This window comes from Numida meleagris, chromosome 2, assembly GCF_002078875.1.
Source record: "Numida meleagris isolate 19003 breed g44 Domestic line chromosome 2, NumMel1.0, whole genome shotgun sequence".
NCBI lineage: Eukaryota > Metazoa > Chordata > Aves > Galliformes > Numididae > Numida > Numida meleagris.
This window is the reverse complement of record NC_034410.1, coordinates 24,487,892-24,500,547: the sequence shown is the minus strand read 5'-3', so window position 1 is coordinate 24,500,547 and position 12,656 is coordinate 24,487,892. Positions and strand designations below refer to the sequence as shown.

Here is a 12,656-nt window from a genome sequence, read left to right as displayed (position 1 = left end):
TGATATCTGGTATTTCTCAGCTTGAATTCTTGTTCATTCCAAGTAGAAAGATTAACGTTACTCCACAGATACATCAGTTCAGTTTAAAAACCTTGTTTAAATGTAGTGTGTATCTGCTAAGAGTCAGGCAATCTGATTGACGTATTTACAGCCAACGTCATGAGGACATAATACACGTTTCTAAATTTGCAGATAATTACGAGTTAAGTGATTCTTGAGAAATATTTTATTTTCATGAATAGTTAAACTTAAACATAATTATTTGCTGGTTTTTTCCTGGGTAAATTAACAGAGTGTTATGCCTTTGCAATTTCTTTTATGATCCTCCCCTCCTCTTTTTTTGTTTGTTTTCAAACAGGGAACTCCTGGTTATAAGGGTGAAAAGGTAAGATTTTTATAGAATGGATGAACTGTAAAAATAGATTGTCAGTTATTGATGATGTATATGAAAGAATGGAAAGAATAGATTGTCTTGCCTTTTTGTCATGAGAGCTCCCAGCGCAATTCCTAAAAGTAAAGTAAAAATTTATGTAATTTATGTAAATTGGCAGGCTGGTTTGTTGGAATAAAACCCAAAAAAGTACAAGATTAAAAATATAATCCAAATATTTTTTAAAAATGCCAAAGATCAGTGACGAAGCTGCTAGAAAGAAGAAAGGTGGGAGTTGAATTATAGGTTAAATAGAAAGAATTTCAAATTATTTGTTGCAAACAAGTAGATTTGTAATTAATTTGCTTTTAAAAAACTTACCATAAGTAAGCTGACTTAAGCTAACTATTACTTGACAGAGTTAATGCTTGCCCAAAACAAATCTCAATGTAGGCTCTTCAAAAAGAAAAAAAAACTATATTATTCAGGAACTTGTCAGATTCTAGAGCTGAAATTGACTAACTTGGCCATCGTAGCCAGTAGAGAAACAGATATGATCCGATTTTGACCAGTAATTCTTCGTTGCATATATATAATCTCATACTTATTACTCAGGAAAATAGTGAACATCACAGTAATGAGATTGGAATATAGAGAGAAACAGGATCTTTGGAGGCAGCACAGCAAAGTGGAAAAATACAGCAAAACTTGTTAAATATTAAATATATTATCCTCTTACTATTTAGGTTGGAAATTTTGTAGGTGTTTTCAGAGAGAAAATAAAGGCATCCTGAGTAGAGCACACCATATCTTCTACAGATCAGGCCTAATGACACAACTCTCAGGTCTTCAAAATCTGCTAGGCTTCTTGTGCTATTGCACTGCTTGCGCAGTCTTAAATGCATCTATGTTATCAAGGCATCTTTTTAGATCTTAAACTGTTGATTTCTTATAAAGGGTGAAAGAGGAGAATGTGGATCCCCCGGAGTAAAAGGGGAAAGAGTAAGTACAATTTTTATTTAAACTGTTGCACACTGAAAAACACATGACATATTCATAAAATAGCTTGTAAAGATTACTGTAAAAATTGAACTGCTTATAATTCTCTGGTATTAGATATATATTTGCAGTAAAAATACTGTTCATAGAAACCAAACACCCGGTTCACCATATTCTTTTTTCCATTTTGCAGAAGAAATGTAATTGTATACTTAAATTAAAGGCTATCCTAACTGCTGCCAGGAGCTGTTTACAAAAGACTGTCATGTTGTAACAGGGTTAATCAGATTTTTTTTAATATACATTTTTGCTCAAACATATAGTTATATTACAGTGGAAACAGATTCTTATACAACCGGAACAGCTTTAAGAAGACATTCACTAGCCCATCTGCACTGATATGTATTCACACCTCTATCCATTCCTCTTCTTTTAATTTGAAGTGTAAAATTTGTACAGTTGAATATGATTTTTGTCTGGATTTTATAATCTGAAAGATGAAAAGACAATGCAGTCCTGGTAGAGATAATCATGTACGTTGAGTTCATATAAACAGGCTTGTGCAAGTGCTACAAACCACTGATTTATGGTTAAATACCAGCTAGACTACAGGTGATCATTCAGTCAAAATGTTTCTTCTGTTTTAACATCCACATTATGCCTATTTTTGCCAAAGATGAAATTGAAATGTTTGTGGTTCCAGTCATCTGCTCTGTAATGATGAATTACAGGTAGAAATAAGGAAATATTTAAAGCAGAAGTATTTGTCACAAATTAAAAAAAAATTAATAAAGAATGAAAGATCATGTGTGTCTTTTAAGAAGCTGGAGTTCAAAATGGCAGCGAGTCAGAAAAGTCTGAAATATCATTAAAGAATTTGGAAGAGTTGCATCTCTCTGAGGAATAAAAAAAGGTCATTACTTCTTGGCTTCTTTATCCAGGCAATATGTGAGAAATAGCATGATGTTATGTGAAATGTCTACTAAGATCAAAGAAAACTGTCCAGAAGCTGGCATAGAACATAATCAAACCAGCCAAATAGATGTAGAGACTATATGCCAGTGTTGCTGGCAGTGTTCTTGATTCATTTCTGTTGAGGACAGCGATGAAAAGAAATTTGACATCTGTAGAGGATCAGGGATTATGATGTATTTAGTGAATATAAATTTCCACTTCCATAATTCCCAGCTTCACATTCCAAATGGTTAATTATTATTATTATTTTTTTTTAATGAAAGTAATCTCTGCTAGACAAAATCATCAGAAACAGAGCAGATAAGGCAAAGAATAACTTCAATATTGTGAGTTGGATTTTTGGACGGCAGTGATGGGTATTGAAGCATAATTGGCAGTATTGTCTGATTTGAAAAAATTCCATTCCCTATCACCACCCCCAGCTTTCTAATCTCACTAGTGAGACTGACTCCAGTAGAGGTTTTGTTGCTGTCAATCTGAGTTTCTTTAAAAGCTAATCAAACTTGAAATGCAGAAAGTTTTTCTTCAGCTTTGAAATCAAAGTTGACTCCAATCATATGTTTGTGTTCCAACAAAAGTAACTATCATCGCATCAAAATATTGTTGTTTGTGCCCTCCCTTTCTTCTGTAGCTTTGTAAAAGGAACTAGAACTGAGTGGGGCAGTCTGCTCTCTGGCAGCTGGCCACCAGCCTAGAAGCTAATGCCTAGGTGGAGAGAATTGTTAGAACTTCTAAATCTGTGTGTGACAATAGTAGAGGGTGTGTGGCTGCATAATTGTCACTGCTAAATTTGTCAGGGCTATAGGAGGTTCAAAATGTGACATATGCTGACTGGTGACTGAAGAAGAAACAGTGAAACAGAAAGATTTGTGAGCAATCTGCAGTAGCAGTTTCCAATAAGGAAATAATAGCTAGCAGAATAATAAAATATGCCATCTTAAAATGATTTTTTGCAAACTATTCGTGTGAATCTACCTTCCCACAGTTTGAGCTACTGAGACTATGTTAGCCGAAGTTATTATTGTATTAACACCATAATGTTTTTTAAGAATTCTGTATCTAATATATTGGCTTGAAATTGAATTTCAAGACCTATGGCAAAGAACAACTAGTTAACCAAATAGCCGTGATGTTAAGTAGCCATCCACAATGCTTGTTCTATAAGAGAAGTATTTTAGCCATATATTGAAAATGGAACTAACAGTTACTGAGTACAGAAGAAAAACAGCAGTACTGTGAAGAGTGAAGAGACTTCCTACAAAATGCTTCAACAGACATACGCTGTAGTTTGCTTTGAAGTCGGTAATTGCAATTTCTTAATCTGATAATTGAAATTTATGTTTCCTTAGGGTTTGGAAGGTCCTTTTGGCCCTAGGGGACCTCGGGGACCTCAGGTAAGAGAAGTAAAAGTTACCAGATAGAAAGAAAAACATTATTTTCTGTAAGTTTTAAACCTGTCAGCTCATGGAAAGCAACACATTTGGTGCCTGAGGCACCAAAGCAGCAGAGTCTGGAAAATTTGTCTTTTAAAAATAATTTTCAAAGTAAAAAATCTTGGCTGCTAGTGCTTAAATCTTCTCAGAGGTGTGTGGTACATTTGGGCTTTCCACCCACAGAGCTCTCTTCTTGACCTTAGTGTAAAATCATGCTCAGTCATACCCAACATGTATCTTACAGTGCACGTGTCTTGGAAATCTGAACATGGTCCTCCTCAAATATAAGCGATCCAGAGTGACAGAGGGTTGCTGGAGACATTTAAATCTGACATGATTAATTAAAAACATGGGAAAAGAATCAGAGAAAATTTCAGTCTTATTAGGAGCAGGTTGTTACCACTCTCAGATCAGTGATCATTTATTTGTTTGCTGTGCAGGAGTCCAAGTCTTCCTCTTCGCTCTTTGCAGTTACTGAAACGAGTTACTGCTGTGTTTGTGTTTATAACTGGTCTAATTTCCTTAGAAAAAATTAGTACTCAACACATAAAAATACTTGCTTTTTGGAGTAGAGGTCTCAAGCAGTTATGCCAGTCTCCCATTATATCCATAAGTCATGTGGAATGACGACTGCCAGCACTTGTCCATTCACTTCTCTACTGAATCTGCTTCTGGGCTACATGAAAGAAACAAAATGTGGACGTAATAGGGTAATGGAAATTTATTCCATGATATTGAGTTCTGGACATTTAGTCCTAAATGTCATTTTTAATATTTTTAAATGATGTCCTTTTGTTTAACAGCAGATATGAAGTAGTGTCACAGATATATTAACTTATTATGTTATGCTACAGTAATTCTGTTTCTGTCTGGTAAGCAGTGAGATGCAATCTGTGCCCTAAACAATAACACTTAGTTGTTCCTGTTTATTAAGACACAGAAACACATGGGGTCTAAGAGAGTTCTGGCCAGTCTTGCAAGGAATTACTGAGGCAAATCAGATCACCAGCATTTCCCTACGTAAATTCAATTCTTCATGAAGTATATGTTCAGGTTTGCAGTCTTTGTAAAATACCAGCTGCTGTTGCAAATCAAGCCATCTCTAAATTCTTGTGCAACCACATAACTTGGTTATTTTAAGGCAAAATCACATTTAAATAAATAACAATTTCCTTTTCATATATAGAATCGCTACAATTTCTCCTAGTTTTGAGCTTACTGTTACATAGCGTCATATGCACAATGGTCTTACAATCAATTTAGGTTTGAAAATACAAAAAAAAAAGCATCCAAAGCAAATGCATGTAGCCCTATACAAGAATACTACTCAATGTCTACAAGTATTCATTACAATTTTGAGCTATGAGAACCAAGGAACTACATACAATCTGCTCAACGACTAAGAGGAAGATAACATGCATTGAGCTTGAGAATGATTTAGCCTAACTTAGAATTTCTATTTTATATTATATTCTTTATCACCCCTCCTTGATCACATTTTGATTTTACTTCTGAGATATTTGTCCCTCTCACATCATGATCATAATTTTTTGCTTTGGAAGAATGACTTATTAAAATGTGATTTTTCAAGGTCTCTGGAAATGCTTTTCAAGTACTAAGAGATTGTAAAGAAATATTTTGTTTCTTTATACGACATCAAGATACTAACAGAATAGAGATTGCTTCTCTTAAACAAAACTGCAAGATTCCTTTTAGTACTCATTTAAAATGTATAAACCAAGGAATCAGGCCATATAACTGTGAGTTTGTGCACATTACAGCACCCGAAACATCACTGTACTCTAATGAGACAGTTTATAAGGCTATGATTTAAGCACAATTGTATTTTGGAACTTGCTTTTTCCTAGCTGTTTTGCTGGCCTTGAAGTGGCCTGCTCATATGTCATTGCTCCTAAAGAGCCACTAACGATCTCATTGCATGAGGGGACACAACATTTATAGTAATGTCAGGGAATTAAATTTAATCTCAGCTCATCAGTTGAGAGAGAGATTTAGAGGAAGTGATTTCTAACAAACAGAGCTAAAGTGTGGGGAGGTGGTGGCTTATTTTATTTGCTTGGCAGAGGAAATAACGTGAAAATTATTCAGATTTGAAGTCAGGAGCAGGAGAAGAAAGAAAAGCATTGGATAAAAAAGATGAAATGTGTAGGGAGTAGTAAAATATCTTTTCTGCCTGCATTGCTTATTGAATATTAAGAATATCGTAACAGTACATTGGGCACTTCACAGGATGTGAGGCAGAAGTTGCTTGTCCTTCAGAGCTTAGCATTTTGCTACATTTTCCTGTATGCATTTCAGGCCAAATTCAAAAGAAACACTACATGCACCTTCAAAGAAAACTCATTCTATTCTTTGACTTTTGTGTAGGGTGTCAGTGGACCTCCAGGTGAGCCAGGCCTGAAAGGCATTCAAGGAAGCAAGGTAAGATGTGGCTTTATATGTGTAGATGTTATATAATGTGAGAGGATACAGGAAGTCTGTGTGGAATCTTAACACTGTACTATCCTTTTTTTTCAGTATTTTTTTTTGTGGTGTTCCTTGTACAGCAGTAGTATCACAGAATCATAGAATACTTTGGGACCCTTAAGATCATCTAGTTCCAACCCCCCGCTATAGGCAGGGATACTTCCCACTAGACCAGGTTGCTCAAAGCCCCATCCAGCCTGGCCTTGAGTGCTTCCAGGGAATGGGCATTCACAGCCTCACTGAGCAACATGTTCCAGTGTCTCACCACCCTCACAGTAAAGCATTCATTCCTAATATCTAGTCTAAATCTACCCTCTTCCAGTTTAAAACCATTTCCCCTCATCCTATTGCTACCTGCCCTTATAAAAAGTTCCTCCCCAACTTTTCTGTAGGCCCCCTTCAGGTACTGGAAGGCTGCTGTGAGGTCTCCTTGGAGCCTTCTCTTCTCCAGGCTGAAGAGCCCCAGCTCTCTCAGCCTGTCCTTGTAGGGGAGGTGCTTCAGCCCTCAGATCATCTTTGTGACCTTTCTCTGGACCTGCTCTAACAACTCCTTTTCTTTCTTGTGTTGGGGGGTCCAGAAATGGATGCAGTATTCCAGGTGAGGTCCCACAGGAGCAGAGTAGAGGGGCAGAATCGCCTCCCTCAACCTGCTGGTCACGCTTCTCTTGATGCAACCCAGGATATAGTTGGTCTTCTGGGCTGCAGGTGCACATTGCCAGCTCGTGTTGAATCTCTCATCAATCAGCGCTCCCAGATCCTTCATCTGAGGGCTGCTCTCAAGCCATTCTCTGCCCAACCTGTATCTGTGCTTGCCCCAATATACATCATAATATACATCATCTACTTGATGCACAGTAGTGTCATCATGGTATGTAGGTTTTGGGACCTACAGCTTGTGCTTCACCTGGGTTCCCAAGCCCAGCCATCAAGGCAAGGAGCGTTGGTTTAAAAAATTTAATTGATTTTAGTTCATGATTATAAAATCTGGAGAATGAGCTTTTAAAATCATTTTTTATCTTTCTTATATACTGGCAAAAACTCTGGACAACTTTAAAATTAGTAGGTGTGTAAGGTTAGTTGCACTGAAAATAGATCATTTGGAGATACAGACTACAGCTTGCGAAGCAAAAACAATTGGATATCTGATTAATGTACACAGTCTTCTGATTTGCAAATCTTTGGCAAATTGCTTTTATATAATTAAATACGGTTGTCTTGCTCATGGGACACCTATTAACAACATTCAGTACAGAAAGATCTTGTATTTATCAGTTAGAAAATATAGAGTCTAATGACAAATTTTACCACAGGCAACTAAATTCACATAGAGCAATTTGACAAAGATGCAACATTCATATTTTGTTTCTTAGGCAACAAATTAATTTGGAGATCCACAGAAATAAACTTAGATGTGGGAAATATTTATGGTAAAAGGACTGGAATACTGGCATCCATCATGATTTTCCTCTCCTGACAAGTGCTTTTTCATACTTCTTGTTTCTTCATCTTTTCCTAATCAAGCATTTTGTAAAAATTTGGTACAGAATATTTCAGAAGTGAGGAAAGAAAGAAGACAGTGGATCTGAAAGAAGCTATTCATGCATGTGGTGGAAAAGTCATGCTTCTCTTTAATTTAGCAGAGCAAATGACAGTAATTTTTTAATCTGTCATTTCACAGGATGAAATCCAGGATAGTATACTACTTGAATCCAGGATAGTATACTACTAGAAACCTTAGTTGTATACTAAATTGTATTTGTTGTATGCTATTTGTTGTCCTGACAATCTCTTCATACGCTTACCTGTCTGTAAAATACATGCAGCTCACTCTCTGTAATTCATCTACATGAGTGCAGTATTCATGGTCTTCTGCTTCACTTTTGCTGCAGATTTTCAGTATGAAAAAGAAAGTTTCCTTGCTTGTCAGCTTCCAACTCAGCAACCTTCTGGCTAATGTTTATAGCCAAGGGTTTTCCGGGCTCAGACATCTATGAAAATAAAAACACTGTCAGATAAGTCTAATTAATACGCAGGTAATTATACTTAAAGCTAAAGAACATCAAAAAAAAAAAAAAACAACCATAGGTATGTTTAGTTTCTCTCTTATCCATACCTAGTGCCAAAGCCAGCTTTTGGCATTTCGGAGCTTATTTGAGATGAGTGGAAAAATTTTTTAATGATCAGTGCAGATAATCAGTAGTTGTTTATTGCTTAATAAACACCCATTCAGCTAGTAAAGGTCAAGGTCTTTTTTGGTTCAGACATAGTGATCTTTCCAATATTTTTTGTCCTTACAGAAAGATTAGTCAGTTGCTCTTTTAAAATTAGTTTTTATGACACATAGTACAATATATCTGAGAAGTAGCTGTTATTTATAATTGCCCTGGGTAAAAGAAATAAGGATATTCTTAGTGTACTTCCTTGTACCCGTGGCCTTTCCAGGCTAATACTCTCTGCTTATTGAGCTGAACTGGTGACTTCACTCTGATTTAACAGAGCTGAAGGCAGTTCAGTATGACATAATGCAGAACACCACTACTGAACATTTATATTCATTGTTGGTGGGCCATGTTGAGGTTTGAAAGGGGAGATTCAGTTCCTTACAACATAAACTCCAGATCGAGCTCAGCCTACAGATGTTTTGCGTCTCATTTGTGAAGTCTACAGTTCATTCATATATCTGCGTAGTCCAGTCCACCCCCAGCCTCCTTATGCAGTGCCATACCCCTTCCCCTGCTTTGCAGTGCCTGGTGGCAGACACAGCTGGAGGTAGTGTTGTCTATGTGCTGCCCAGATGCTGCTGGCGCTGGCAGCCACCAGCAGGAGAGGATTGATGATATTCCATCTTTAACTGGTCTGCTTTAATTAGACATGTCTGAAGCAACATCATATGGGATCCAGAACCATTGTCCAAGAAATTACTTGAAGGAAGTTTTATCCTTATTTCTTCTGTTATTCACTTGCATTTTTTCATTCTCTCTTAATGTGCTGGCTAATCTTATCAGCACACAATTCTTACTGGTTACACAATCTGATACTGCTTTATCATATTGTCAGTGATCAGTTGAATAGATCTCCGAATCCCACTTCTTGGACTGACCAGCTTCCATGTAGACACCTAAGTTTAGGAGTTTTCCTTTTGCACTTCAAAACCAGTCCTTCTCTTTAATAACTTCTTTACTATAAAATCAAATAATGTCATCTTACTTTTGCCTTCTTTTCAAGGTCATGTAGGAATATACTGAAGAGCATTTATCCTGACAGAATGCAGCTCAGAGTGGCATTAACTAAAAACTCTTGTTGCTACTAAGCAAATTTTTAAAAAGCTTGCTCTATTTGCATTTCTGCAAAGTTATTACACGTCAAACATATCTAAATAGTTCTATTACCAAATCAACTTTTTCCATAAAGATGCTAAATTGTTTAAAATGACAAATTTAAACTCAATTTCTCTAAAAATAATAATACATTAATTCATCTTTTACTTATGTCATGTTAGTATTAATCTCCCTGACTAAATGTATTTCTATTTAACCAGATGTTGGACTTTCATGTTAGCAGGAAACCTACCACTCAGCATAAAACATTATAATTTTAAAATAAAATAGAGAGGACATTTTGCTCATTGTTAGGAGCTGGGAACTGACCAATTTCACTTTCTGTCTCCTGTCTTCTGAAACAATCATCATGGTCCTGTTCCCCAGGCATGTCCTGAGAAAATGACCAGGATTATTCTATTTGCTTTCTGGTTTACTAACTTTTTGTTTTCTGTTGGCAATGTTTCACTAGAAAGATGTTAAATTGTTAGAGCCAAAATCTATCCTGTCTTGTCCCTCATACTAATTTAAAATACCAGGAAAAAATACCATTCACAGCTGTACTTAACATATCTTCTTAGAAGATTCATGAAGGTCATTCACTTCAAGGCATACTTCAGCTTCATCAGCTGCAACATATTATCATAGAATCATCGAATGGCCTGGGTTGAAAAGGACCATAATGATCATCTAGCTACAATCCCCCTGCTGTGTGCAGGGTCACCAACCACTAGACCAGGCTGCCCAAAGCCACATCCAGCCTGGCCTTGAATGCCTCCAGGGATGGGGCATCCGCAATTATTATCTTCATTGTAACAATAAATAAAAACATACACCAAAGCATACTATATACCTCATCTAGGTATAGAACATGTGAAGAAGATTACAAGAGACCTAGAGGGAAAAAAAACCTTTTGTAGTTCTTTCAAATTTAAAGTACAAATTAATTAATTAAAATTGTAGAACTTCAGTTTATAACGCTCCATCTATTGTAAAGACATTTGACTCTTGGTCAAACTGTAGCTTGCAGGAGTAAGAAACTCAGATTTTGTGTTCCCCAGCCTACAATATGTTTTTGCTGGATGATGCAAAACTGTTATTTCTAAAAAAAAAAAAAAAAAAAAAAAAAAAAAAAAAAAAAAAAAAAAAAAAACACAAAACCCTACTATCTCACTTAAGGAAGGATTAAAAGATTAAAAGTTCTAGAAACAGAAATAAAGTCAGCAATGAGGAAAGCCATGCTTGGATCTGCTCTAGTAATGTCCTGTGTTCTTACCTGGATTGACAGCAGTTGGTTAGATGGCTTGTTAATAGATGGTATCTTGATTAAATCAATAGTATTTGCTTTCGCTAGGTGTGCTTCTCAAAGATCACATTGAGCTTATTACAGGAAGGCACAGGCTTTCATAAAGAGACATAGGAGGTAAAATTAGTGTTCTCTGCTGATTGAAACAAAACATCTACTTGCTCTGTGAATATCATGTACTCTGCTGTAAGCAGCAATGCCCAGAAACATCCAAACAGAATCTTGTCTCTCTTCCAACATTTCTTGTACCCTGTTTTCTGTGATTTAGGTACTTACGTTCTATGTAGCTCTTAACTGCATTGACTAATACAGGAAAATAGCATCCTAACAAGCTACTGCATTTAATTTTTTTTTATTTATTTATTACTGTTTATACCATGTGGTTATATTCTTACTAGAAGACACCTGTGTCTTTCAAAAGCAATAAAAAAGGTTATAGGAAAAAATGTAAATATTCTAACATGGAAGATTTCATGCATCTTGGTTTCCTCTCTAAAAAAAAAACAGAATCACCATATTTTTCTAGAAAATGAAGGAGTTCTAACAATGAATTTAATGCCATTAAATTAATAAATTGTTTTAATGTCGTATTTTGCTCCAGCAGAACTGTCTGTTCTAAGCTTTTGCTGCTTTTTGTAAAATGAAAGTACCTCATTGGGATCAGCAATGTAAGATGTACAGATACACTTTTGAGTAGTATTCTTGGTGTTACATAAATGAATTTGCAAAATGCGTATGCCTGTTATCAAGTTTTTCATTAATTTACTCAAAAATAATTGTTTAATTTTTAATGTAAAAATGCATATCTATACAATAGCACGAGTAAGGTTCCATAACTGTTTGTATTCAAAGCAATTGTGAAAATCAGTGAGGGACTGAATACTCAAAAAAAAAAAAAAAAAATCAGAGGACAATTCACAAACAGAATGATTTGGTTACACATTATAAAATTGGGGCATAAAATCAGGAAGTGGACATAACTTGTGTGGCTGAGGTAGCCAATTACAAGGAGTTCTTATGGCTGTCATTTCAGAAATAACGTTAGGGTTGCTTGCTTAAACTTTTAGACTAGCTACTTAAAAAAAAACAAAAAAAAACAAAACAAAAAAAAAAAAAAACCAAACATATTTCCAGGAACTGTGAGATATTCCTTACTGGAAAGACTGGGAGCAACACATTCTTTAAAAGCCACTGTTAAAGTGAAAGCCTCTCTGGAAAATTTCATATGCATAGTAAGATACTCAATTACCATCTAACGTGAGAGCTGATGTGTATTCAAACTTTTGAGGAATGAAGTAGTTAAGTTTGAGCATGGATATTCAATCATTTGTTTCCCTGAAAACATCTTGGGGTAATATTTTTATGAAAAATCCATTATTGCATTTTTCCCTGAAAATGTGTCCCAGAATAAACTGTTCCTGTTCCTTCTCTCATGATTTGCAGATTCTTTCCTTACTTATCTGGCAAGTTACATCCTTCCCAGGAGACAGAAAAATGCAGTTTCCTGGTAAAGTAGCATAGTTCCCATGTAGCACAACTGGCTTAGAAATGTAAAATATCAGTAATATCTATTAAATATCTGCATCTTCTTACATTGCTGCTGCTACTGTTTGCTTTGGAAGGAAAATCATTAAATTTGAATGCTTATTTTTCACTTCAGTGCAATTGTTGTAGCTCAATCATTATAGTATTAAGGACTCTGAAATACAGTCTTTCTGTTCCTTGCAGTGTGTACTTGCTGTTTTAAAAGTAAAGAAGTTGTTTATAGC

The 12,656-nt window shown here is 35.7% G+C and overlaps 1 protein-coding gene across 3 annotated transcripts in view; it reads left to right on the top strand.

Annotated features, from left to right (window-relative positions):
• Positions 1-12,656, top strand: part of COL28A1 (collagen type XXVIII alpha 1 chain) — a 71,930-nt gene that overhangs the window by 13,700 nt on the left and 45,574 nt on the right. For all 3 annotated transcript variants that reach the window (XM_021388204.1, XM_021388203.1, XM_021388205.1), the window contains 4 exons: positions 359-385; positions 1,328-1,372; positions 3,694-3,738; positions 6,166-6,219. In XM_021388204.1, the coding sequence (XP_021243879.1) occupies positions 359-385; positions 1,328-1,372; positions 3,694-3,738; positions 6,166-6,219 (171 nt within the window). The remainder of the gene's footprint in view (positions 1-358; positions 386-1,327; positions 1,373-3,693; positions 3,739-6,165; positions 6,220-12,656) is intronic.